Raw genomic sequence first — 26,796 nt, 5'->3', positions numbered from 1 at the left:
GAATGCATTAAGCTAGAATAAAGTGTTTGTTTGTTTTTAAAGCAGAAGGTCTATTCTTTCTTTTGATATATTGCATGTTCAGATATTTATACAACAAAATATTCCAGGGGCCATGAAACTTGTGAACATGATCCAAAATGATGGCGGGCAACTTTTTTCAAAAACGCTGGCGGGGAAAGAGATAATATAGGCTATCATTTTTACCTTTGTTTTGCCATAGTGAACATTTGTGATAATGAACTTGAGCCGTTAGGAATACAAGGAACACAAAGAATGTCACATTGGACAACAGTGAATGTAAGTTACAATAATTTACAGTATTGACTATACCATGCTCTACTCTCAGAAGTAGTAGAAAACCCCTCTTGACACAAATAATCACAACAATTGATGGTTGCATCAATTCCACATTTAGTAAATATTTCAAGCATTTTAGATTTTGTTAGTAATAATATTCTTTTAAGCAAGTCTGTACATTAGCCAGATGCTTTTCTGAGCAACAGAGTTATTAATTAACACAGATATAGCATAAAAGATTATATAACAGAACACATTTTTGTTTAAAATATAACAGATGAGATGCATAACTAAAAATAATACAGGCTTCGTGATCTGACACAATCTCAACGTAATCCACTCAAGAGTTTCATACCTTTCAATACATAAATAAAATTTCCTGGAATTCTCACACTTGGAAATCCAATCATTGAATGATTTACACACACCTTTCTACTTTCTCACATCTGCTGTGTGTCTACATACACAGTATCTATCGCTCATACTGACTGAATTTCAGCCACACACATACCTAAACAAAATCATCTATAGGGACATTTTGCATAGACAATTTTTGCAAGTCAGACAAATCAGACAGACGAAACATACAAGGCCTTTGTTGTCAAAACTCATTAAAGGTATATTTCACCCAAAATGCAAATTCTGACATTATTTACTCACACTATTGTCGTTCCAAACCCGCATGACTCAAAAGTAGATATTTTAAGATATGTTGCAGTGTTTTTTAATGCCAACCAAAACTATTTCATTACCAACATTCTTCAAAATATCTTCTTTTGTATTCCACAGACAAAATAAATTAATCAAGGTTTGGAACAACATGAGTTTGAGTAAATCATTTTTGGGTGAATCAGCAAGGAGAATCTATTCCTTTCATGGCCTCCTTCATCTCATCTATCTCTCTCTCGCAGTCCTCACACGTATCCGGTCTGCATCCCCCAACCAGTACCAGGGTGGGCACATCTTCCTCTTGCACCATTCTCATGCTCCCATTGGATGCCCACACAGAGTCCATCATCCCATTCGGGCACTGTAACAGGCCACTGACGGAGTAGAGCCCGCCCCCTGGGACCACCTCATCGTAGGATGGAGCGTGGGTTGTAGCGCGGGCCTCTTCTAATCGAAGTCTCTGGCGGTGACGCATCTCAATGACTGTTTTGGTGTAAGAATTAAGGGTCATAACCGCAGCACCCATGCAGCAGCTGAAAGACACCCATGCCAACCTTGGAGTTGAGAAGTGAGAGAAAGGACCATGCAAAAGAAAGAGGGAGATTAACAAAGATCTAGACAGGATTTACAGGCTTTTGCCAACAATCAGTGAACTATTTCTCAGAAATATGTCATTTTTGACATTCAAGTGGCATTTAACATCATGGACAAACCAGGGCACAACATATTTGGATATATATATGTATATCATAGCTTTGACGTTCCATATTTGTAATATATGAAAACTTGATATATAATGCAAAGGGGAAGCGAAAAAATCTTTACAAATATTATATTATATATTTGTATAGTTACATCATGTTGCTATTATTTGGATATTTTTAAATAAATGGTGACAGAATTTTCATTCACTATGAACATTTTAAAGGCTTTGTTAAAGGGATGGAATCATATGAAACGTGTTGAAAACAGCACACACAAAAAATCACACAGAACAGAATGAATGCTTTGTGTCAAGTCAGAAAAATGCATCTGAATGTGATGGCTTTTATGTGTTATTCAATTAATTTCACTGATTAAATACATAGAAGCAACCTATTAATTCCATGTATTCAATATTCCAGCATGAACTGAGAAAAATTCCTAAACATTTGCATGTTTCTAAAGTTTATTCCTGACCTGGGCCTGCTTCGGCTATTTATTTTTTTATTGCTGCAAATTGTAAACTATATTATCGCACAGTGTATCCAACTTTATATCTGCCCACATACAGTGTAGTACACTCAAATAAAGCAATATTTACTACATAATTAGCAAATCTCGACTGCTTGATTACTTGTATCCTTGCAAAACATTAACTATATTAGGCGATCACCCAGCTCTAATCTGCTAAATGCAACTAAAAGGCATGAAAATACTTAAGATATGATAAATATTAACATCATGATTTTCTGTTAAGCTGCTTTGAAACAATATATATTGTGAAAAGCGCTATACAAATAAATTTGATTTGACTAAAAGTTCAAACTACACTTTTAATCGGATCCCAATCAAATCAAAATAAGATATTGTGTAAACATGCAAGTGTACTCACGCAAATGACCAACCGTAGTCCCAGGTCTGAGGTCTCCAGTCTTTGGGCCCAACAATCACAGTCAGCTGAAATACGGTGGTGTACATCATATGAGCCACCATCCCTAACAGTCCTGAAAGATAGAACTAGAGGGAATTAGGACAATATAAGATGCCTGGTATCTAGACAATGTAATGCAAATGATCAAAATATAATTCTTTAACAATAATTACCAAAAACTGCAATACCCAAATGGACCACAAGAGAGAAGCAATCTCTTACCTGAGAGCACAGTGCACATGGCTGCAAAAGCGTTGATTTTGAGCGCATGCATTTCTTTATGAGCACACAACACTTCCACCCACATGAGTAGGAACCCTATCCCCAACAAACTGATGTACATGAACTCAGCAATCATTGACAACCACAGAACACCTGCAGCAGGCACAGAGGAACACATGCATGGTACACTTATATGAGCATATACTGTACAAAGAGAGAGAGACTTATATATATATATCATTTCATGAACACACATGCACTGCACTCTCACCATGAGTCTCTCCAGGAGTAAGATCTAAGAACCGGCGACATCGTTCTCCTGTAATGTAGGAGAATGAACAAGTATACCAATGAAATCCAATGTCTGACACACAACAATACAATTATTTTAATGACATATAAAGCATTTTAAAATGGGTGTGCCATTTTGGTTTTTACAATTTCTTTGACATAAATTTGGCACTAATTTTTCAAAACTCAAGACATTAAACTCTCAACTAATCATCAAAATACACATTTTTCATTTCATTGCAATGATCTAACTGTCAATTAAAACAACTGCTCAAAATGATAAGTAACTGCTGCATAGCTTATATGAAAATTGATGAACATTCCACGTTATGATCAGAAGGTTTCTGGATAATGAAATCCACTTACACTAATTACTGTGGAACATGAACCAACTAGTCTACATTATTTTGGATGTAATACTTCGTCACAATTCTTTTTCAGACACTGTTTCTATGGCCCCATGTTCCACTTTTCCAGACCATGTTTTCAGATTTGATATACTGTGCAGGCCCTTGTTGAGAATCCAAAAAAGCGGGTTGAAAAAAATGTTTTGAACATTAGATAGCCTGTTACAAGTGATTGTTTTGTGTCTAGATTTAGAAAAATGCCATCAAGGTCCTGAAATTAGTATTTAAGTTATTTAAAAAATTATAATAATTTGTTAAAAAAAAAAATTGTAATTTACCCTCATGTCGCTCAAAACCCCTATGACTTTCTTTCCTCCATAAAACACAAAATAAAACATTTGGCAGAATGTTCATCCAGCTCTTCCATAAATGCACTATTGCAAGTCTTCTAAAGATTTGAAAAAGAAAAAAAATGCATTGCTGCATCTCTGAAATCTTGTACACATTTGGATATATTCAAACATAGCGCAAATTCTGCATTCAGTTTCATTGTACGGGAAAGAGCAGTGTGAAAGTCCAGCCTAACATCTCCTTTTGTGGTCCATAAACAGAATGACATAATCGACACTGTGACTTGATGGTGAGTAGATCATTTTAGGGTGAGAGAATTTCCATTTTTGGGTGAACTATCCCTCTGATGTCTCTCGATGAGACTTTCTCTTACCATCAGCGTGTTTTTCACAAGACTCCCAAAATCCTGTGTGGAAATATCTGAAGGTGTACTTGTCTTCTCCCGTCTCCCAAATGTAGTGAACTGCGTTGGCCAATTGCCTTTGACGAATCCTGGCTAGTTCCTCCCTTCGCTTTGGTGGTAAAGTGCCCCGTGGATCTGGGGTGGGGCTTTCTGAAAAGGCAAAAAAGACAACCAATTAGCCTGTTAGTTACCTAAATAAGCGTAACTGTAACTTTTCACTGCTCGTATCACTCCGCTTGTCTGTGTTCCAGAATCCAGACAGTCTGTCAGTCATATTGGAGATTATTCATCGACTCTTTCTACAGACTACATTATTACACCAGTAGGTGGCGACCATCTTTATAAACAGTGTTGGGGCTAACATTAATAAAGTGAGTTACGTAATCAGATTACTTTTTAAAAGTAACTATAAGTAATGCATTACTTTTAAATGCATTTTGTCTTGGTTACTTTTTCAAATAAGTAACGCAAGTTACTTCCCAAATCAGGACTAATGTGCACATAGTAAACATAGTTATTGTAGATCTAGACTAAATGTAACCATGTGTTTACTCATCGCACTTGCATAAAGACAGATTCAGTATTCTTCAAAATGAATAAAACAACAGCGAAATGCAAACTCAGAATATTACGCAAACCTGCGATAAATAAATGTGTAAAAAACACAAATATATTTTATGTATTTAATCTCACTTAATAAACCAGTGTCTTTGCTGCTTGCCTTCCATGATACAACTGAATTAAGATAAACATCACATTTGTGTTTAATTTAGTTTTTATTGCTGAAATAAGAGTGTTGAACTAACCTCTCCTGCATCCTATTCTTCTGCAGCCCTGTATGTTTCAGCTGCGCCCTACTGTACAGCCGCGAATTTGTATTTCCTTCATCCTGAGGCTTATTCATTTCACTTTTGGTGTGAAAGGGCCTTTACATTTGCCAAAAATATATTTTGTTTAACACTGTTTATGAATGAGTCATAGAATCTTTCACTCAACCAATTCATTCAAAACACTGGCTTATTCATTCATGAACAAAAAACATTACTGTTGCTTGGAGATATATTTAATTTGGGACTATTTATGTTGATGGGTCAAATAGGCAGAACAATATTGTCTCTAAAATGTAAGTTACTCAATCATAACTTCTTATAATATCACACTCTCAGTAATTATGTTGGTCTGAATATCAGCACGATTGTGATTTATCACACCGGTAAAATCAAACCAGAAGATTAAGGTGCATGTGATATATCATACCTGTAGTGTAAGGCTCACTATTGTTCTGGCCGCAGTTCTTCATCTTGACAGGTGAAAGGCAGAGAGGTTTGACCACCTTGTGCGTTCCTTCACACCAGTAAGACGTGCAGAAAGCCAGCACAGATAAAGCAAGGGCAAGGGAGGTCAGGAAAAGAGAGAGCAGGGAGCGAGAACGCCTGGACATGTGGTCCAACATGCTACCCAGAGGTAAGGAAGGGCAAACAGGGATGCCAGTGTCCACGCACAAAAAAAAAATCTTCTGGGATGAGAATGAAATTGAGAAAATTATATAAAGCAGAAATGAGAAAGAGATCCCTGTGACAGATGGTAGGATAAATGAAGATGTGGATTTATTAAAGGAGAGGGTCAGACAAGGAAAGAAAAAACAGGCGTATACATTTAAACTTTGTTCTTGGCAGATGTTTATTAACCAAAGCAACAAATGAAAAAAAATCTTGAAGAGTTCTAAAAGACAGATTACATTAACTACACAGACACATCTTACTACTTTAGCACTATGTGTTATACGGTTTGGCATTCGTATATCATTATTATATGGATTTTGTTAGCTAACAGATTTATTATTTGTTTGATATTTTATATGAACTAATTTATTATTATTTTCTATCGCCAAATTCTGTAACGCAAATCACTTCATGTCATAATTTTGTTTTTTAAAGAATTCTTAAAATATAAAAATATTTTTTATATTAGTTGATCTATTATGTTGCTTTGAAAATCAAAGGCAAATAAATGTACTAATTACTTCTTCCAAAATGAATCATATACAGTTCTTCTCATGGATTTATACCCCTTGCAGAATATGTAAGATGTTAATAATTATAATAAAATAAGAGGGATCATAAAAAATTGCATGCACTGTTTCACATTAGAGACAAAATAATCACAAATGAACCGGTTCAAAAGTTTACATACCCTTGAATCTTAATACTGTGTGTTGTTACCTGGATGATCAACAATTTTATGTTTTGATAGTTGTTCATGAGTTGTTGTCAGGAGCAGTTAAACTGACCAATGTTCTAATGTTATTTTATTGAGATACTATAGTTTTTTATATATATTATTATGTTTATATTTTTCATTTCATTTAAAGTTTTGTTTAATTTAAGTCATTTTGTTGTGTTTTTATCATTTTTTGTCAGTTTTTATACATTTTTATTTCATTTTTAGTTTATTAAGTTCTTTAAACTAAATGAAAATGAGAAATGTTGCAGCTAGATGAGATACAATACGTTTGTTTTAACTTTATTTTATTTTAGTTTGTTTTATTTTAAGTAACAAACATGTCTGTTTAATGGTTTTAGTTTTAGTTTCAGTTATAATAATAATCATATCAGAAAAATCAAATTATTTTGTTTTCTAGCATCTTTCTCTTTTTTTTCCAGCAGAGACCGTATGATTTTGAGATCCATCTTTTCACACTGAGGACAATTGAGGAACTTACAACTATTACAAAAGGTACAAACATTCACTGATGTTCAAGGCAGCACCATGATAGAACCTATAGGGTGTACCTTTTTCTTATTTAGTTTAAAGATCATTTCATTTAGTACTGCACTTCAGACTACATAAAAGATATATTTCCCAGAATACAAAATAATCCAATTCAAAAAGTTTACACCCCCTGCACCATCTTCAACATCAGTGAATATTTGCACCTTTTGTAATAGTTGTGTAGTTCCTCAGTTGTTCCTCTGTGTGAAAAGATGGATCTCAGAATCATACAGTAACTGCTGGAAAGGGTTCAAATATGCAGAAGAATGTGCAGGACCTGAAGAACAGTAGGAAGTTTTACTGCTAAAAAAACATGCAATTTTGCACATTTTGCAAGGGGTGTGTAAATTTATGAGCAGAACTGTAATTTAAAGGTAAATCATGTTTATGAAATGCAGAATAAATGATACGGAACTATTCCTGATATTCCCTAACGCATCATCCAGTCTAACACTGAATGGGATTAAAAATGAGAAAAGTAAAGAGAGGGAATTCAAAGGATTACGTTTGAAGTTACGTGATGAAATTATTAGTTAAGCTCTTGCATTAAGTCTAACTTTACTTGTAATCCTCTAATAATCTGTTTTAATCTGTTTGGGCTTTGTAGGTGTGCATGTTTTTTTTTTTTTTTTATGCTTTTAAGGATTCCTTTACATTATTTTTATCCTTAAACTCACATTAAAATTGAGCTATACGAGCATGTAATATAAAAACTATAGTTTAATATATCTGAATAAACCAGACTACATTATAGATTACATCAACAAAACTCATTTTCAAAAGTCAGATCAACTAAAAACAGTTCTTTAAGGCAATATTTGCACATTTTCACTTTTTACAGAAAAACAGATCCTAAATGTAATTTTATTTGAATGTGTTTGTAAGCGATACGAAAGGCATTATGTGTGCTGATCAAAAGAAATGCTTGAATCATTCATTTATTGTTTAAGAGTAGTACCAGATGTATCTGCAGTATCAAGAATTAAATGTAGCTATATTTCACAAGAAACTCAACATTATTCTGCATTAAAAAAGCTGATTTTTACCTGTGCACATTAATCTTCTTGCATCATGTCCATCGTAATAATTCCCCCCCGTTTCGATCCATTCATTTTCATCTTTTTCTTCCTTCTGTGCAGTTGTTAAACAACTCTTTGGTTCAGCATGCAGTTTCCCCTTCTTACCCTTCTGCGATTATTTCTGCTTTTCCCCTTTTTTGGTACAATCCTGCCCAAATCTCCTCCTTTTCCTGCCTTTCCTTGGAAATTGGTGTCACACTCTACCAAGAGCATCCATAATCCCTCTTCAGTCCATCTGTTAGCGCCATCTCCATCTTTCTATCCTGTCTTCTTTTACATCACTCCATCCCACCCTTTTTAAACAACCCCCTGTCCCACCTGTTCTTCACACCCCTCTGTGTCTCCACCGGCCCTTACGTGACCTGTTGTGTCCTGGGGCATTACCCACCCCTCCTGTAAAAAGTAATCACTGTGTACTACTGAGAATCACATATTGTCCTTGTCCCTGTAAATCACTTCAACACGAGCTTAAATATAAAAAAAACATTCATCAGAATTTGTCGCTGAAGGTATTTGGTGTTCTTATGATTTCCACCTATTCCTCCCACCTCCACTACGCTTTAAAAAAGTCCCAAGAGATGATGCATTGTTTTATAATATTATTTACACTTTATTATTTACAAAAAAAACAAGACATGAAAAATGTATACGTTATAAAAACAATGATGATGCGTATGGGATGTTTTTGTTACTGTATGTGTACAGATGTATAAATGAAAGGCGGAAACAGGGAAGAGAGAGCTGCACGGTCATCCCCAGGCCTGGGACTTGCAGTAATGGAGAACTAGTTTCCCATCACTTCCAAAACACTGTAAAACAGAGTAGAAGAACAAGGTTTACCTATTAAATCAGAGAAACACATTGTTCCTTCACAGAAATCCCCACCAAAATTGCATTAACCTATTATATATTCATTATACAGTATTACACAGGTCATGTTAAAAACAGAAACTTGAAACTAGTCACTTGCGTATAGAGGAGTGTTACGAGTTTCAAGTCTTCTGAATAATGCTGAATTTGTCAGCAAAACTATGTTACATGTAATTACATGTAGTAATGACAGTAAATTATGCATAATTACATCCAACTAAACCAAACCATGCTTCTAATCCTAACCCTATAGTAAGTACATGTTAATTGATATTACTCAATGTATAAATGTATTACTTAAATGTATAATTACACTGTGACTAAGACACATTAAAATAAAGTGCAACCAAATGGCCATCTGAAATGATTTCAGTCTACTTTCAATTTCCTTAAAAAACCAGATGGGGGCAGAGTAGCATTTGGCAAAACACACACACACACACACACACACACACACACACACACACACACACACATACCTCAAAAAGCACACCCACTTCTTGGTCTGGTGATGGAGCAAATGACTGATTGACATAAATGAACTGGTGGAAGAGCAGAAAAATAAAGATAAAGCATTCAGTACAGAAGAGCAATAATAAAAAACAAGTTAATCTCCTAATTCTTTTTTCTGTTTGATTTCATGAGTAAAATTACTTTGATTTGGTTGGTTCATAAATACAATTATTTATGAGAAAAATGACATAAATTATACATTCAAACATATATATATATATGAAGAGTTCAGATGCAAAAGCCTCTAAGTGCCATCTGAAATTTTCTTCTAGAATGATCATTTTTATAAAGCTTGTATATTTAAGTTCAGTAATTTCACTTAAATGACAATTAATAGGTAATTTGCATTGCCATATAAGTGAAATTATTGAACTTATATATACGAGCTTGATAAAAATGATCATTCTAGAAGAAAATTTCAGATGGCACTTAGAGGCTTTTGCATCTGAACTCTTCATATATATATATATATATATATATATATATATATATATACATACATACACACACACACACATACATACACATATATATAAATAATATTTATTAATAAAAAGGTTAATACAAATGTATTTATTAAACATATTTATGAAAACAGACAACAGATATTTAACTTGACAAAAATGTTTGTCAAAATGTTGACAAAATGTATTGTCTAGGAATGTAGATCTAAAGCAGTGGTTGTCAACCGAGGGCCAGGGCCCAATAGCACAGTGAATGGCAGCTCTGGTCCTGGAGTACCGCAGCACTGCACAGTTTAGAAAAAGCCACTTGAAGGCAAGCCTGCAACTTTGGTAAAAAAAATTTTAAAAAAACGGTACACAGAAAAGGAGACAAGAGGCCTTTTTTTAATGGATGTCAATGAGAGAGGCTTCCCTACGCTGAATAAACCGCTTTTGTGAGGAAATAGCTTATTTAATAAATGGACAGTCTGCTAATCTTCAACGTGTTTTATGCCAAACAATACTTTTTTTGGTAACCGTATGTAGATTTTACTATAATAGAAATGTTATTTTACAAGAGAAGGCAGAGTAGGGAATGTCACGACAGGTAGGATTCATTAACAGCATTACCACCAGCAGATGTGTAGTGGTATTTAATAATTGTGTTGTGTAATATTGAGTGATATGGCATATTGTCTAAAGAAAATAAACAAAACATTTTTGTGGGTACAGTGTAATATCATATAGTTATACATTTCTTTCCAACTGATTATTAAATTGTTTAATTAAGGTTTATACATAGTTTCCATGACAGTGTTTAATATAAATGTTTTCATTACTACAAGATGCCAGTTTGCTAAATTTCAAATGATTATTAAACAGAAAGCACAAACTATGCAAAAGCGGCAGCCCTTCCAGCGCACTCAGTGTCCGAATTCACTGACTCATTTCATTCACTCCCTCAAGTGAACTATATGGAGTAATGTAGGGAATAGTGAATGAGGGTATAGGGGGCGATTTCAAACACAGCCCATCTCTGATTTAGACGTCTCCCAAATCAAACACACCTGATTCAACTTATCAGCTCATTAGTAAAGACTCCAAGGGTGCGTCTCAATCAGCTCCCTAGCTCGTGAATCAGTATATAGTGTACACAAATCCAGCCGGTGGTAAGGACCCTGGTTTGCTACACATTGGTACAGTGATTACTCAATTTCTGGCAACATGACTACATACAACGTCAAAGTACAACATTGTAGAATGTTGCAATCTTGCAACATTTCAGCTGAATATTAATAATAAATGCTAACTAGATGCGTTCACTACCTGTCTACCGATGTGCGCTTATGCTGACATAAATCTTCTATCGCATGTCATTATATTTATTGAGTTGGCTTGTGCGTTTTATGTTTTGTGCTTCAGAAATGTGACGAATTTTCCAGTAAGGGAGCATAGTGAGCATCAATGCTCCCTGGTTTTTGCGGTGTATTGTGGGATTTTTAGGGGGTGAACGTTTCAGTGCACTGAAAGGATTTTGCGATTGAGACAGCCCTTATAATGGCCGTCAAATATTGTGTTGGACAACAACGGGAAGCATACGAGTCAAAAAAGTTAAGCCCACTGCCCGAGCATACTTCATTTTCTATGTTCCGTGTCCGCACAGCTTTCAGAAGTACACTAACTCAACAGGATGAGCGCAACGTTTGACACAATTGCTTTTCCAGACTCTACAGGATATCATAGGGCAGCATTGAGTCGTGTCATTTACAGGATGTTCACGCAGAGGAATAGAAGAAAAGTAGCATGCATGTAAAAGTTAAACAAGAACCAATAAATAAATAAAACGGAGAATGATATACTGCTTTGTTTACTGTTCTTGGAACAGCGTGTTGTTTTGTATCGCCCTGTACAACAACTGTACAATATATGCACAGTTGTGTATTGCCACCTACTGGACTCTTCTGTCTCAACATTCACCTTGCACATGCACTGTTGTATGCGGACCCTCCTGATGGCGAAAATTATGTCTCAATTTTGAATATCTTTAAGAAGCTTTCAAACTTGGAAAAATTAGTGGTTGTGTTCTTTTGTTAATGGCACAGTGGTCTGGCAGAGGAGGGAGAGTCCACTCTGCCTTACACTGCTTTTTAATGAAGCGAGTTGGTCATGGTGGGGTGAATAACATACCAATTGTTCACTAGGCTCCAGTTTAAGAAAGCGTGAGATGAATTGAGCGAGTGACTGTATGGTCCTCCCTTTCTCCACGGACCATTTTTTGGTCTTCATGATGGGCGTATCACCGACAGCCTTCAACAGCACATCAACTGAAAGAAAAAATGAGAGTAAAATAATTCACAACATACTCAGAAAATCTCTGTGGACCATACTTATTAAGAAGCTGAAACTTATTATAGATTGCTCTTTTAACAGTGTACTTAAGTGTGTTACGAAATTGTACTCTTAAAATGCACAAACACAGAGTCCAACTTTACATTAAGTGTCATTAACTACTAGTAACTTTAACATGTATTATTTTGGTTTATTGTGTACATGCATGTTCTGCATTGAACTTATATTTAAAAAAGAACATGCATGTAATTACAGCTGTAATTAATTTAAATACATCTATAATTAAACTGTTGACAGTTTCCTTATCTCTTAACCCACCCTTAAACAAAACCAGACCCCCTCAATATTGTTTTGCAATACAACATAAAAAACAATGAGTACATTGTACCTAAAAAGTATTTTTATGCAAATATGCAAGACATACATAGTAGCTAAAGACACCTAATATAAAGTGACACCCAATAAAATGAACTGAATTTTTTCACAAGGGCCAGCCAATTACTGTTTGATGTCAAACTACTTTGTTTGTAAAAAATGTAAGCAAGTAAAGTAGAAATGTATAAGTTATATTAAAATGTATGAGTATATTACTCTGTTAAACAATAATGGTGCTAAAGGATCTGCAATAACACATTATATAAATACAATAATAAGGTACGATATGGCCATAGTCTCCACAAAGGAGTTCCCAACGTCACAATAAATTGTGATTATAGTCCTCTGTATTATCTTGTCACCTGTTGTTGAATGATTCAACAAGAATGTTTTAGGCCATTCGGTTAATTAAAATAGAGATTATGCCTAATTTTCTTTAGAATCTTAACAAAAATACAACTCTTACAAACACTTTCATGGTAAAGAAGCACATGCCTGCTTGGCCAGCCATTGGCTGCCTACATACAAACGGGAAGTTCATTGGCTGGCAGAGCTATCAATCTTTGCGAAAACACGGAAATAGCTCGCGGATGACCTGCCGAAATAAACACTGCAGCAGCGTTCAGAAATAAATTTATAACAGTTTCTCAGGTCATGTATATAACTCATACTCTTTTTCTTCTCATCCGATAATCCAGTGTGTTCAGTGACAGTTTGTTGTACCGAAGGTTCATCTTTTTGATTTTCTGTAGGAGATTCTGCGTTGTCAGACATCCTCCGACGTACACGACTGGCAGCAACACTATAAGATTGCGCATGCGTGCTGCGCTGAGCTGAATTTTCAAATTAAAAGTCTCTGAGGGCGTTCTGTTTTTAAATAGGCTACCATACAAAGTACATTTTATCTAGTTTATATAATTAGCTTCCATTCAGTTTAGTGGTTAAGAATGGTTATAGATAGTTAAGAGTTAAGATAAGAACTTCTGGAAAGCTTTTTGTTAGTGTGTCTGACAAGTGATGAATAGATATTTATGCTTGCTGGTATTCATTGCACTTCACATGTAAGTAGCCAACACTTCTTGACTCAACAGACCTTTTTATCCCTTAACATTTTTTTACTCACAGTGCAACACTAAAGGCACATAAGATTCAAAAGATAGAGAATTCACAGGGGAGCAAATACAAATCCATGTATAAATAGGGCCTATTGTTCAGACTTATTTTGGCATTGTAAAGATAAAAATGGATTTTGTTTCATTCTTGAAAATTGATATTCTCTAATCCAGTGAACCACTCCTTCAGTAATGCTGGGTTTTATATGTGACCTCATACACTGACAACACTTCCAGCCATTCATCATTGTATTAGTAACCCTAGTGATAGTATGTGACATAAGCTGTGCTAAGAAAGAGGAAGTGATGTGATGTGATTCATGGCTCAGCTGCAGCATCCTTGAATTCTCTTTCCAGGCAGGATATGTAGGCCACCAAAGCAGAAAGAATGTCAGTTGTAGCCTTTAATCTACAATTCATTCAAAGATCTAATTTTTCTTAACCCTATAGCATCATATTTGATGCATGAAAGGAATCTAAACTGTCAACAAAATTAAAACTTTGCTGAAAGACCTGTTGTATACAACCTTCTGTCCTCTGATTGATACATTTATATAATTGATATATAAAATGTATCATTTATAGGCTATATAAAATTTATAAAGGCCTATTTTTTATATTGTGTCTAAAGGTTGAATAAACTGTTCCATTCTCAAATATTTATATTTCATGTCATGCTTTTAACACAAAGAAATCAAAGAAATCAAACATTTGTACTTCTATTATAATATTGATGGTGAAAGTGATAGGCCCATACATGAAGATACAAAAACAAAACAGAGCATTAGAACAGGTTCTGCTTCGACAAGCTGTGCAAAATCTTGACAGACGGGATTCCAAAATGTGTTTTCATTGTGATTCACCCATGGCAATAAACTCAAACACACAATGTACAAACAGTCCTACACAATGGTATAACAATAACTCTTATATTTTAAATAGTCTCCTCACAAAAAAATATTTTAAATAGTCTCCTCACAAAAAAAAAAAGTTCATTACTTTTTTAAATGACCAATTGCCTTGTTCAACTTTTCATTTTTCACTTGTTCAACCCTAACAAGCCCCACTTTTACTCCTGATTCTACACTTGAGTGAGGCTTAAAATTAAAAAAGAAAACTCATGTGAAATCATTCTGAAAGGAAAACAAAGCAGCGCTGCGTCAGTCAGTAAATACTACTTTCATTCACTATTACAGCTGTTGCCAAAGCTCTCCCATGTAAAACTCACGTCACTTCCTTGCCCATCCCTAAAGGAAAAAAAGAAAAAGAAATATCGGAGAGAAGAGCGACGCCAGAAAAGTCTGTAAAAGAAGGAAAGCGATATTTAAAGAATCATTTGGTTAAAAGTGGAGAAAATAGGTACAATCCCGTTGACAAGCACACGGTGATCAAAGTAAGTCTAATTCCCTCGTTTGGAAGGAAACCGATTCGGTAACTTCGTTGGGCGCGTAACTTTTGCAGTTACTCCCACTTTAAGAAACCTTCATTGCATTAAACTATAAATACTATTTGATACACACGTTGATTTTTGCTCTATTACAGCTTCATTGGACAGGGCGACGCTTTCCTGGGCAACAGGCAGGTCTTCTGCTTAAAATTTTAATAGCACTGGTAAGTTACTTGGCTGCGATTACTTTATTTCGTTTTCATCGAATGTGTATAAAATGTGTATAAAGGTGTTTTACTTCAGAAAGTACGTTAAACCTAAGATTTTTACTTTATATACCCGTGGTTAATAGATCTGGTAAAGACGACTAGAACTGATACCCTTTCCAGCTGTTGCAGTTGTTTATGAAAAGGTTAGGACCAGTCTATGGTTAGGACAGACATTTCGATAATTACATATATATTCTCGGAAGCTTCTCGGATGATGCAAAAAATGGATTTTAACATCTAGGCCTATAAAGAGTAACTTTTATTTAATTATTAAATAATTTTGGGAGTTAATAGTATTATAAACTATCCCTGGGCTTCAAATAAAAGGTGTTCTATAGGCTCCAGAAACGAGTGACATTTCTGTCTGTCAATTAATTAATCGATTTAAGTTTTTAAAAGATGTAGGCTAACCGTGGGCACGTTTAAAATGTTTCTCAGACTTTGCGTCTCAACCATAGACTAAAAAAAAAAAAAAAAAAAAAAGGTCTCAACCTCGCGAGAATGCTCGAGGCAAGAATGCATTTAAGCACGCTCTTCAGATACAAGTCCGAGCTTGGATTTGGCGTCTGTCAACTCCTCTTTTTCACTACCTTTACGCAATCATAGCTCTTTTTATGTGCAACGTAATGATTTCATACCTGTTTATTGATAAAAAGAACATGAGTCTTATTCTGTAATCTCACCTCACCCAAAATAGAGCAGTTGGATCCACTGGATTGAAACTTCAGCTTTTACAGAGAAAACAGTCTGAGGAAAGTAATGTTGGAAAGTCAATGACAAGCAACATTAAATTATAATTAACTATAATATAATAAATAAAGTGATATAATATATTCTATTTATGATTTAGGAAATTTAGAAATGTGGATATCAAGCAACATTATATAATTATAATATAATACCAGCATAAGACAAAAAGTTGCTGCCTTAAATGTTTAAGTTCAATCAACTTGGTTGTTTAAGTCATTTCAACTTAATTGACATTAAACTGACTTAAAAAATGAGTTGAATCTTGTATGAAAATATATTAACTTATTTTGATGAGTTAAAGCAATGTAAAAACATATGTTGTCAACTTTTTGATCATATAATTTTTTACTGTGTTATTATATTATATTATAGTACAGTTAATATAGTATAAATGAGATTTAGGAATGTGAATAACTAGCAACTTTAAATAATAATTAACGATAATATAATATAATACACTGCCTGACTACAAAAAAAAAGGATTTAAATATGCAAGAGTCTTCCTACATGGTTGTTTAAGAAATGAAAAGCTACACACTCCATCAGTTAGGGTTAGAAGAACTGTTGCCAAACATATAACATGCTAGAAACATAATCACTGCAATAATGATCCAATCATTGACTCTTAAGCAGTTGTCTATTTATATCCAAACAGCAACTTTTTTTTGGCCGGCCAGTGTATAATAATATATCATATATTTAGTTGTTTAAATGTTTTTATTACACCTTTCCCTTCATCTTACTTTGCAATTTTGCTCCTCAGTTGCTACCATGCCACTCCACAAATCATCTCGAACCCCTCGTCTGGACCCCACCATGATCTCTGCTCCGCTGGGTGATTTCCGTCACACCATGCACATTGGTCGTGGTGGAGACGCTTTTGGTGACACCTCCTTCCTGTCCAGCCATGGCCCCTCTAGTCCTAATCCCAACTCTGTGCAACCAGGCGGGGAAGCCACTGTAGAGACCACAGACATTCAGATGAACCATAATGATGACATTGAATATGCCAAAGAAGATATCGGTCCAAGTGAGCTCCGGCACGCTGATTCAGTTTCCTCCTTTGACCTCGACTTTGATTTAGGGCCTTCGATTTTAGGAGATGTACTGGGAGTGATGGATGGACTGACCATGGGTTTTCACAAAGACAGCGAAGAGGTGTTTAGTCCCAGCAAGAGCACAAGAGATGTGATGATGTCGCCGAGGAGTGCTGCCAATGAGTTGAATGAGAGGATGAGAATGGAAAGCGTGACCAAAGAGGTGAGCCAACAAGATGAGCAACTGAACGAGATGAATGGCGTGAAATCAAAAGGGCTGAGGCCTAAAGTGCGATTCAGCGACAAGCGTGATGAGATCATCGGTCGGCAGGAAGCAATTGAGGGGCTAGACGTGGAAGGTGAAGAAGAAATGAGCTTGAGACCAAATAAGGAGATGCAGGAGATTAGTGGGAGAATAGTTTACGACAAAGACCCAAGACAAGCAGAGATGGTTAATCGGAAGGAGGACAACTCTCCAAGCATCTCTTCCTCAATGAGCTCAGAATATGAGGGAGTCTCACCGTTGGACCGGAGGAGAGAAAACCAACATCTTTCAGAAACAGATTCAGAGGAGGAGGAGGGCGTCAATGGAGAACAAGGATACACTTTTGAGGACGAGTTCGATGATGAGATTGGCCTATAAGAGGACATTGCGAGCGATTTGAGGACCAGAAATAAGTCTTTAAAAAAATCCAAACACGGAGAGTTAATGAAAATTTCCTTCTTGAGGTAATAACTGGACTATTTGGAACTCTCTTTTCCACACTTTTGAAGTTTACGATGGTGTTTGATCATTTTCAAGTCTATTTTATGAAAGAAAGACACAAATTTTGAGACTCTCTCATGGTCAGTGTCGACCCAAAGAATAACCCAAGAAAAATTTTCTGCATATATTCCCAAGGTATATAAAACTGTTTAATATATCCACTTAATAGTTCCGTTATAGGGCACTTTACCTTCTTCAGTTAACTGGATACAGCTTTAATCTCAATGGAGAGTGAACACCTGCAGTACAGACTCTTTTTTTTTAAAGCCAAACACCACATTAATTATTGTTTATGGTTATATACAGTGCCTTACAGAAGGCAATGAAGATGTTTTCCATCTTTGTCTTGCTTAGTTTCACTGAAAAGCCAGCGAAGAAGCTTTTCTTTTTGTGGGAAGTTGCAAGGTTGCTGAATGCATTCACAAATGCTGGAATTTTCTCATGGGAGTTTTCATTATTACATATTATGCATACATACATACATATCCTAAAATGCAGTAAGCAATCAGATTGCTTTTTGGTTTTGGAGATGTAGTCTTTTAGAAAGTGTAAAAATGGAATGCACACAATATAGTTACACACTACAAAATAGTCTTAAAGCTAAACAAGTGCAAAATGCATAGTTGTTAAACTGTGAATGAAAACCAAAACTCATATTCTGGTTGATCATGTAGGTTTTGACCAGATTCATAAAGGGAAGCATGAAAAGCTTTAATAGGTTGGGTTTATTTTTTTAAAGCAATTGCTTTTATCTTGCTTTCACATTTGTATGATTTGAATACTATAACGGACAATCAGTAATTATTTTACACTCAAAACCACTCTGCCAATTGAAATAATGTAGATAGACCAAAATGTGTAATTAAAGTTTTATAAAACTGCAAACTAGCATTTTGTATACTTTGAATGTGCTGATGGAAGGTAAATGCATTTCTGTAATGCTATTTTTATTGATATATCATTTTTATTTTAAAATCAGGTAAATAAATGAATTATTTACTATCTTTATCTCCCTCCCATTTTATTTTGATAGTATCAGTGAGGGGTAATTTTTCTGATGTTTTAATTTATGAATGTGTTGGTGGATGAATGGATGGATTTTTAGTTGCACACAAAACTTTTCAGAATAATTCTAAATGACGTTATGTTATTTTTGTAATTCCTGTTCTTCATCTACAAACGCCACATTCATGACCATCAACCAAGGATCAAAGTAAAAAGCTAACAATTGCTGGAAGTGGAGTACTTTTTTTTTTTTTTTAATTTGTTAAAACCGTAAACAAGCCATTTCTTCATACTTACACTGGAGGGCATCCTTTTATATTAAAACCATTTCCTCTTTCCATCAAGAATCACTGAATTCATTAGATATTAGTTTTCATTTCAGCCTTGAGGGAAAATTCAGAACACTCATTGGCTGCATAAAAACCTAAATTGTATTTAAAACTTTTTTAATTCAAGATTTGCATATAACGTGATTTTATCTAGTTAGGCTTATCAAATTTCCTTCAGTACTCTTTAAAATTGTTTTGTGCAAAACATATAGAAGGAATTTAGGAGTTTTCAAAAAAAAAATCATGAAGAAATAAGGACTAACAATACATTTTTCTCTTTATAATATGTGAAAAGGCTACTATGGTTTTTGAAAATGAACCTTAATAAAAACCTGCAGTCTGCCTTCAGACCGAAACATCTTCCTGTTATGTCCATTAATTTGCCTGAGAAAACAATTCTAAACTTTTTTACTGAACAGATACCAAAGGAAATGTGGCTCTTTGGAAAATATGCTGGCTGTAAAATAAATGAAGTTAACAGACAACCAATAGACTTGATGATTCAGAACGGAGCTTTAACGAATTAGTAATTTGTCACATACAATTACATCATTTCTGTCTCAAGAAGTTGAAAAATTGGTTCCACAAGTACAAGTAAAGGGTGGGAAAATGATAGAAATGCATACAAGTCATGCATACCGAGATGTTCCATTCATCCATCTATGTATATGTACATTAAAAATGATACACATGCACACCGTTTCTGCCTGAAATAAATCTGTCCAATCTGTCTGTTTCACTCTCTCTCTCTCTCTCACACACACACACACACACACACACTTAAACCGAAATAGTTCTGAAGATGTTGAATCCTGACAGCGCTGTGGAAATGAGAACTCCAGAAATCTGTGGGTGCCAGTGGACCTCCTTCACTTCTTTCTGGCCCTGGTGAAGGAAAAGTAGCTGTGGTGGTAGCTGTTTTAAGCCCTCTGCCTGTCCTCCCACGTCACATGATTCCACTGACAGATCCCATTGGCTGATGACGTCATCAGCTCCAGAGGCGGCAAACACACTAGAGTCAACAGGGTTCCACTGGACCGATGTCACGGGTGCACTGTGCTGCTTAAAACTGGCCACTGGATGTCCAGACTGAAGAAAAAAAAAATTATAATAATAAAAAACATATCTATACACTACCAGTCAAAACGCTATGGTCAGCAAGATAAAACATTTTTTTCATTTACCAAGAACCAATTAAATAGATCAAAAGTTCCATATTTTTCTAATGTTAAAAAAAATTATATTTTAAATAAATACTGTTCTTTTGTACTTTTATATTCAACCAGGAAGAAACATTTATCCTTTTAAAGAATGTATCATGTTTCCCACTAAAACATTAAGCAACACACCATTTTAATAATAACGACATTTTTCTTGTGCACTAAATCAGCATATTAGAATGATTTCTGAAGGATCATGAGACACTGAAGACTGAAGTAATGACTGCTAAAAAATACAGCTATAATAAGCACAATAAATAAAATTTCAAAATATATAAAACAGAAATTTTGAATTGAAATAATATTTTACAATATTACTGTAAATACAGCCTTACTGGTGGGCATAAGAGTTTTTTTTTTTTTTTTTTAAATCCTAGAGACCATGAACAATTAATAGCTATATATTTGAAAATATCTGAAATTTACAGCATTTTTCAGAGTACTGTAGTTTGCAGGTAGGTCGTTCCAAACATCCTGGAACAATATACCAGACAAACAGTTCCCACAGTTCTGCTATGGGTTTATATGGCCTCAATTGCGTTAGTCTCTTCACGTGATCCCAGACTGACCTGTTTCACTTTGCTATTTTCCTTTAGTTGGATAATAAAACCTTATATTAAACCTTATATTTGTTTCCTCTTGCTCATGCTCACCTGGAACTGCCTTAAATCCCAGACTTTCAGGAGGCCATCATCTCCTCCAGACAAAATAAATGGTTCAGTCCGGTTCCAGCTGATAACATTGACATCTGAAGAATGAGCCTCATTGGCTGAAAGCATAGAATTAGGTGGTGCCCTTAAATCCCAAATGCGAATGGACTGATCCACTGAGCAAGATGCAAAAACCTGGGGGTGGGAGAGAAACACTCATTTAGACATTACATCCATTAATCAATATCCATTCATATCATCTTACTCTGTAGACTGACACACCGTGGCTTCAGTAGGTGACCACTGTAGGTCCTCAACAGACTTGCTGTGTGAGCTGAAAGGCCGCTGGTCAATCTTCCAAGTTCCACCCTCCTGTGGCTCCCAGACATGAATGTTCTTCTTGCAGTCGCCGCTTACCAGGCGTCCTAAGGTAGGTAAACATAATCTTAGTAGTTCCTTTAGTCACTAGACATCTATTTATATGGAGATAAGACCCTGTTCTGTCTTTCATAAACACTGCGTTCCACAGTATTATGCAAGTGACATATCAGTGGGATTTCAGTACAATAAACATTTAGTTATACAAAGAAAGTGTTCGTTTTATTACTCTCTAGATAACTGTTATCAATCTCAGACAGGTTTGTTAAGTAGTTTGCCAGGTCTACTTAGGTAAATGGAAAACCTTCTTAAAGAGGTTGTTTCACATTATTAAGCAAGTTACAGAGCAATATGCAATATGGGGAGGAAGAAAGATCTTTCTGAAGTTGAAAAGCATGGAAGATGTTGAAAAAGGTATTGAAAAGGGCATGTAAACTCATATTTTGTGGAAACTGAACGGATATTGTCGAACTAATATTGTCGTGATTTTAAGCATAGAAGAGCTCAGTCAGAAAAAGGCTTAAGGAAAGTTTCTGTAAAACAAATGAATTACATTAAAGGGGCAGACCATCAATTGTAGTACTAGTATGGAATTCTTCAGTGAATAAAACTATTTAAAAATGAGTCTTCATTTATTTCTAACTTTATGCACAACTGCCAGCAGTGGCTTTTTACAGCTGCCCTTTTAATACAATCCATTCTCACAAATCTTTTGATAGTTCGATAATCTCCATTCAGTTAGTTGTTTTCATGCCTTTTGCAAGACATTGCACCATTTCATGCTTTTTCATCTTCAGAAACATCTTTCTTCCTCCTCCCCCCCATATTGCATGCACTGAGACTTGCTTAATAATGTGGAACAACCAGAACAAGACCTGGCAAACTACTTAAAAAACCTGTCTGAGACTGATACCAGTTATCTAAAAAGATATGAGAAACAAAACATACAAGCACTTTCTTTGAAAAACTAAAAATCTGAATGTTTATTGTACTGAAATCCTACTGATATGTCCCTTGCTAGGGCTGGGGCGGTTACCGCATTACCGCGGTCACATGATGCCTACCGCGGGTCTGAGCTCGTCACCGTCATCACCGCAAAAAAAAAAGAAAAAAAAAGCATTGGCCTGCACATGTGTGCACGTTGTGTCTAATTACATTGATTCTAATGACATGGATTGTGTCTAATGACATTGTGTCTTACATAAGTTTTGTTTAGAAAACCTTGAATCCATCAAAAGATGGAGCACATCCGACCTTTCGCGAGTTGGGGAGCGCAATGTTCCATGACACATAATAACATTCCATTCGTATTGACTATTAGGGCACACTAGCACACACACGCAAGGTCTCTCGCTCCCTCTCTCTATACGTTCTTATCCCGGTAGACGTAGAATCAACAGCTAGATCAATGAGAAACCCTATGATTACAACGACCATCATTTGAAGTGTCACACAGTTCTGAAATTATCGTACATTATAGGATTTTTTCCATTATTGATCGTACATCGTACAGAGGTCAAAATTATCGTACAAATACGATATTTATCGTACATCTGGCAACACTGATTGGCCCGTTTCGGTAAGTCAACCAATCAGTTGTCAGTGTGGGTGGGCTTTTATCTCTTCTTCTCTGACTGCGCGCGCGCCTCCCCAAGTGGACGAGGCATTTTATGCTTGACGCGCTCGCCGTATACTATTCTTTGAAACGACAGCGGGCGACTCGTCCTCTAAACCATCAGGAATCAGCAGTGAGAAGAAGTAATAAGGTACACTCGTGAATGTTTATTTTAGAACAACACTTTAGTACACCAAACTACAAAATAATCGTGTAAGCAGTAAACCTTGAGATTATTAGGCTACCTGTGACATTAGAAACGTAACCTACAACTTAATTAACGTTATCTTACATACAACATTTTCATTTAGTTTTGTGAACATTTTTATAAAACATGGCTATTTATTTGTATTTAAAGGGCTTATGTCTACTATTGTAGGATTATTTTGTTTATTTAAGCAACTAATTTAGACGCAAGAACTGGGTGCGGGTGCTGTGAGATGTACAGATTTGGCGCGGGGGGTTGATTTAAAGCGGTTTACCGCTATACCGCGGGAATTTCTTGCTTTTCAACCGCGGTAAGAAAAAATCCATACCGTCCCAGCCCTATCCCTTGCATAATAACTTGGAACAGTGTATAAAGTCACAATCCATAGTTGTGTTCAACTTGAAGCGGCGCTGCGCAGACAGATCAGTGTATAACATCAAAGTAAAAAGAGAGGGATTAAAAAGCATATGGAGCCGTCTGCTCTCTAATCGATCTCATGGTTCTTTGATGTCATACACCTGTTGGTCAGCGCTGCGCCACTTCAAGACAAACACACCTCATATTACCCACCTGGTACCTTGGGTGACCAATCAATGGCAAATCCTTCTGACATGTGACCAGTAAAACTGAAAAGGGGCGTGGCTTCCTTCTGTTGCTTGATAAAGGCCGACATCACTGATGAACTATGCACTGCCTCAAGCTGAGGTCGGAGGTCAAAAATCTCCACCTGGCCTTTCTCTGACCAGACAGCAGCCAATGCCTGTTCCCCTCGCTGGGTGACCTATTCAAGTATTAAGATAATAATAACTTTAGATGAGTGAGAAAATTAAAAGGGTTAGGCTGGATTAAATTTCTGATATCTACTCGGCAAAAAAAAAATTGTAAATATTTGTATGAACATAAAAAGATTGAACAATGGAGACAAACTGAACAAATTTCACAGACTTTGGACAAACAGAAATGAAATTTAGGCCTGGTTTCACAGACAGGGCTTAGATTAAGATAGGATTAGTTCATTTAAGACATTTAAAAAGCTTTTATACACATGCCTTAGAAAAAAAACACATTACTGGTGGTGTGCATCTCTATTTATTTTATAGTTGCTTTCAGTTAAAACAGCTCAAACACGCATATTAGTCAGGGACTAGACTTAAGCCTTGTCTGTAAAACTGGGCAAATTAGTCTCTGAACGAAAGGAAGGGTCAATATCAAAAAAAGCAGTCCTCATTGCAGTTTATCGCTCTGTTCACCTCTGCAGTCCTCATGCGTCCTGCAGCAAGATTCAGGTTTTACAGAGGCAGTACTAGAAAGGTCTCTTTAATGTCCCAAGTTATTGTAACTGAAACTTTAATTGTCTACCACCAGTAAACTGTTAGTGTCTTGAGGACTGATCCAAAGGTGCATATGCAATACCGGTAATTGTTTATGGGTCATTGAACAAGCATGAAAAACATTGTCTAAACCCTGATCTAAAGATCTGTAAATCTTGTTTGGATTTTACATAATTATCTTTAAAACAAAGCATTTTGAAAAAGGGACGTTTCTTTTTTGCTGAGTTTATAAATAAGTAGATTAAATATGAAAGCAACTTGACTTACTCTGACTCTGTTGATCCCACCGTAATGTGGCATCATGGCCAGCTCCAGCTGTGGTTTCTTATCCTCGTCTTCCTCATCTTCATCACTTTCTCCATCACTGCTTTCATTTTCATCTTTTTCTTTGTCAGTTTCATGAAGATTGTGCATGCGCATGACAATAAGCCTGGATTGAGATTGAGAACATTTCATTATCAAACATAATAAAGGTATTAGATGTTTGCTGAAGTTAATGAAAAGTAACAAGCTCTGCCAGTATTGATGCCAGTTTACCTGTTGCTTAACGCAGTGTCCGCCTGTGTTCCAGCACAAAGCACCATCGAGAGAGGAAACTGCTCCCTCCCCTCTCCTTCACCATCACGCACCACATCAAAACTCAGACATGGGGCACCTGCAGGGCAAAGAGAAGTTCACCTATTCATTTAAGAAGAGAGCAAGTATGGTTTTAGAACAGATATAGCTGGTTATTAACGTAAAAGCGCTTCTATTTTAATTCACGTTAATAAGGCTTCTAAACATTCTCACAAAACCTGTAAAGAACTCATTTTCACTAAAATGTGTATTTCACTAATTTTAAGAATAGAAAAAAAAAAAATGTATTACAATTTATTAAAAAAAATAATCGGTTTGATGAAGAACGCCTTAATTTTCAAGTACATTTCCCCCAAATCCCATTCTTACTACCATGTCTCAAAAATGATAAAAAGTACAATTTATGACAATACAATTTGTTTGACTAACTTTTATGTTAATTTTGTAATAAAAATAATTGTTTAGCGTTATTGTTTTATTGTGCAAAATTTGTATTGTAATATGTATTACGACATGTCAGAATGCATTAGTGTAATGAGAGTTTGTAAATTGTCCTAAAAATAATGCCTCAGCTCAAAATATAATAATAATAATAATAATAATAACAAAAACAATAACAATTATTATTATTATTTTGAGAAAACAAAGCCTACATTGCCATTAGGATATTGTGACAATATTTTCAGGACAATTGCACATAATTACCTGATATTTTAATTGTCAATGATGATACACATGTGGAATACACTTTAGGATCACATACCCAGACATCTCTTAGCACAGATGCAAACATAAAACTGGCCGTTTCAGGGTATCGTAGTATTACAAACAGACTGTAATACAAACACCATGTCTATGAATAAATGGCTCATGCTTGTTTATGTTTAGTGGTCGGACATGTTCAGCAAACTGACCGGTCTGGCACTCGTGATACATGCGGTAAGCGGAGCGGTCCATCTCGAGCTCTTCTCCCGGCTGGAGCGCCTCCAGACCGGGGACATAAACTTTTTCCTCTACGTCCCCGTTCTGTCCACCTCCCTCCACATCATCCTCGTCGCTTCCACTCGCCTCCATGTCCTCAAACTCATCATCCTCCTGAGGCAACGTGTCTTCATCGGCCGCGGACATTTTGAGAGAACGGACTGTTTCCGCTTCACGTCACGTGGTTTAAAGCGCACCCTGAGCCTTGTACAGAGTTGGAAAGCACCCAGTTCCCCGGGCTAGCGGGAATTGTTGTCCCAGACAGAATGTTTTCCAGAAATCCTTCTTATTCTTATAACATTTAAGTCATCTTCTAAAAATATGGGCATTGAAATATAATCTATGCGATGGCATTGGTTTAAATTAACTAACAATGAAAAATTCTAGTAAAGCATTTAATGTCAGTTTCAGCATTTACTAATACATTATCTATATCAAAAGTCGTATCTGTTAATATTATTTAGGCTAATGGTCTAACATGAACTAACAAAGAACAGTTACATACAAACTAATGTTTATAAGAATAATAAATTCTGTAACAAATGTATTGTTACTAGTTAATGTTACT

General features: G+C 35.6%; 4 protein-coding genes across 4 annotated transcripts; 1 reads left to right on the top strand and 3 right to left on the bottom strand.

Moving 5' to 3' along the window:
- Positions 1-387: 387 nt before the first annotated feature.
- Positions 388-8,336, bottom strand: LOC311067312 (germ cell-specific gene 1-like protein). Its single transcript, XM_084089080.1, has 7 exons — positions 8,032-8,336; positions 5,471-5,785; positions 4,184-4,363; positions 3,093-3,140; positions 2,822-2,974; positions 2,561-2,672; positions 388-1,520 (listed from the first exon to the last, which is right to left on the bottom strand). Exons 1-7 carry the CDS (start codon positions 8,039-8,041, stop codon positions 1,148-1,150), a joined length of 1,191 nt encoding a protein of 396 aa, XP_083945206.1. The 5' UTR covers positions 8,042-8,336; the 3' UTR covers positions 388-1,147.
- Positions 8,337-8,650: 314 nt separating this feature from the next.
- Positions 8,651-13,429, bottom strand: atg12 (ATG12 autophagy related 12 homolog). The gene is made up of 4 exons (XM_084089081.1): positions 13,286-13,429; positions 12,078-12,214; positions 9,414-9,476; positions 8,651-8,873 (listed from the first exon to the last, which is right to left on the bottom strand). The coding sequence occupies exons 1-4, from the start codon at positions 13,386-13,388 to the stop codon at positions 8,814-8,816; spliced, it is 363 nt and encodes a 120-aa protein (XP_083945207.1). The 5' UTR covers positions 13,389-13,429; the 3' UTR covers positions 8,651-8,813.
- A 1,528-nt stretch (positions 13,430-14,957) lies between these two features.
- On the top strand, positions 14,958-18,937 carry cdc42ep5 (CDC42 effector protein (Rho GTPase binding) 5). The gene is made up of 3 exons (XM_084088705.1): positions 14,958-15,119; positions 15,269-15,337; positions 16,896-18,937. Exon 3 carries the CDS (start codon positions 16,904-16,906, stop codon positions 17,810-17,812), a length of 909 nt encoding a protein of 302 aa, XP_083944831.1. The 5' UTR covers positions 14,958-15,119; positions 15,269-15,337; positions 16,896-16,903; the 3' UTR covers positions 17,813-18,937.
- Positions 18,938-19,763: 826 nt separating this feature from the next.
- grwd1 (glutamate-rich WD repeat containing 1) lies at positions 19,764-26,399 on the bottom strand. The gene is made up of 7 exons (XM_084088704.1): positions 26,162-26,399; positions 25,209-25,326; positions 24,939-25,101; positions 23,911-24,121; positions 21,422-21,564; positions 21,143-21,334; positions 19,764-20,358 (listed from the first exon to the last, which is right to left on the bottom strand). Exons 1-7 carry the CDS (start codon positions 26,373-26,375, stop codon positions 20,050-20,052), a joined length of 1,350 nt encoding a protein of 449 aa, XP_083944830.1. The 5' UTR covers positions 26,376-26,399; the 3' UTR covers positions 19,764-20,049.
- Between the last annotated feature and the right edge of the window lie 397 nt (positions 26,400-26,796).

Source organism: Abramis brama, assembly GCF_963993115.1.
Source record: "Abramis brama genome assembly, chromosome: 17".
NCBI lineage: Eukaryota > Metazoa > Chordata > Actinopteri > Cypriniformes > Leuciscidae > Abramis > Abramis brama.
This window is presented reverse-complemented; position numbering and strand designations above follow the sequence as displayed.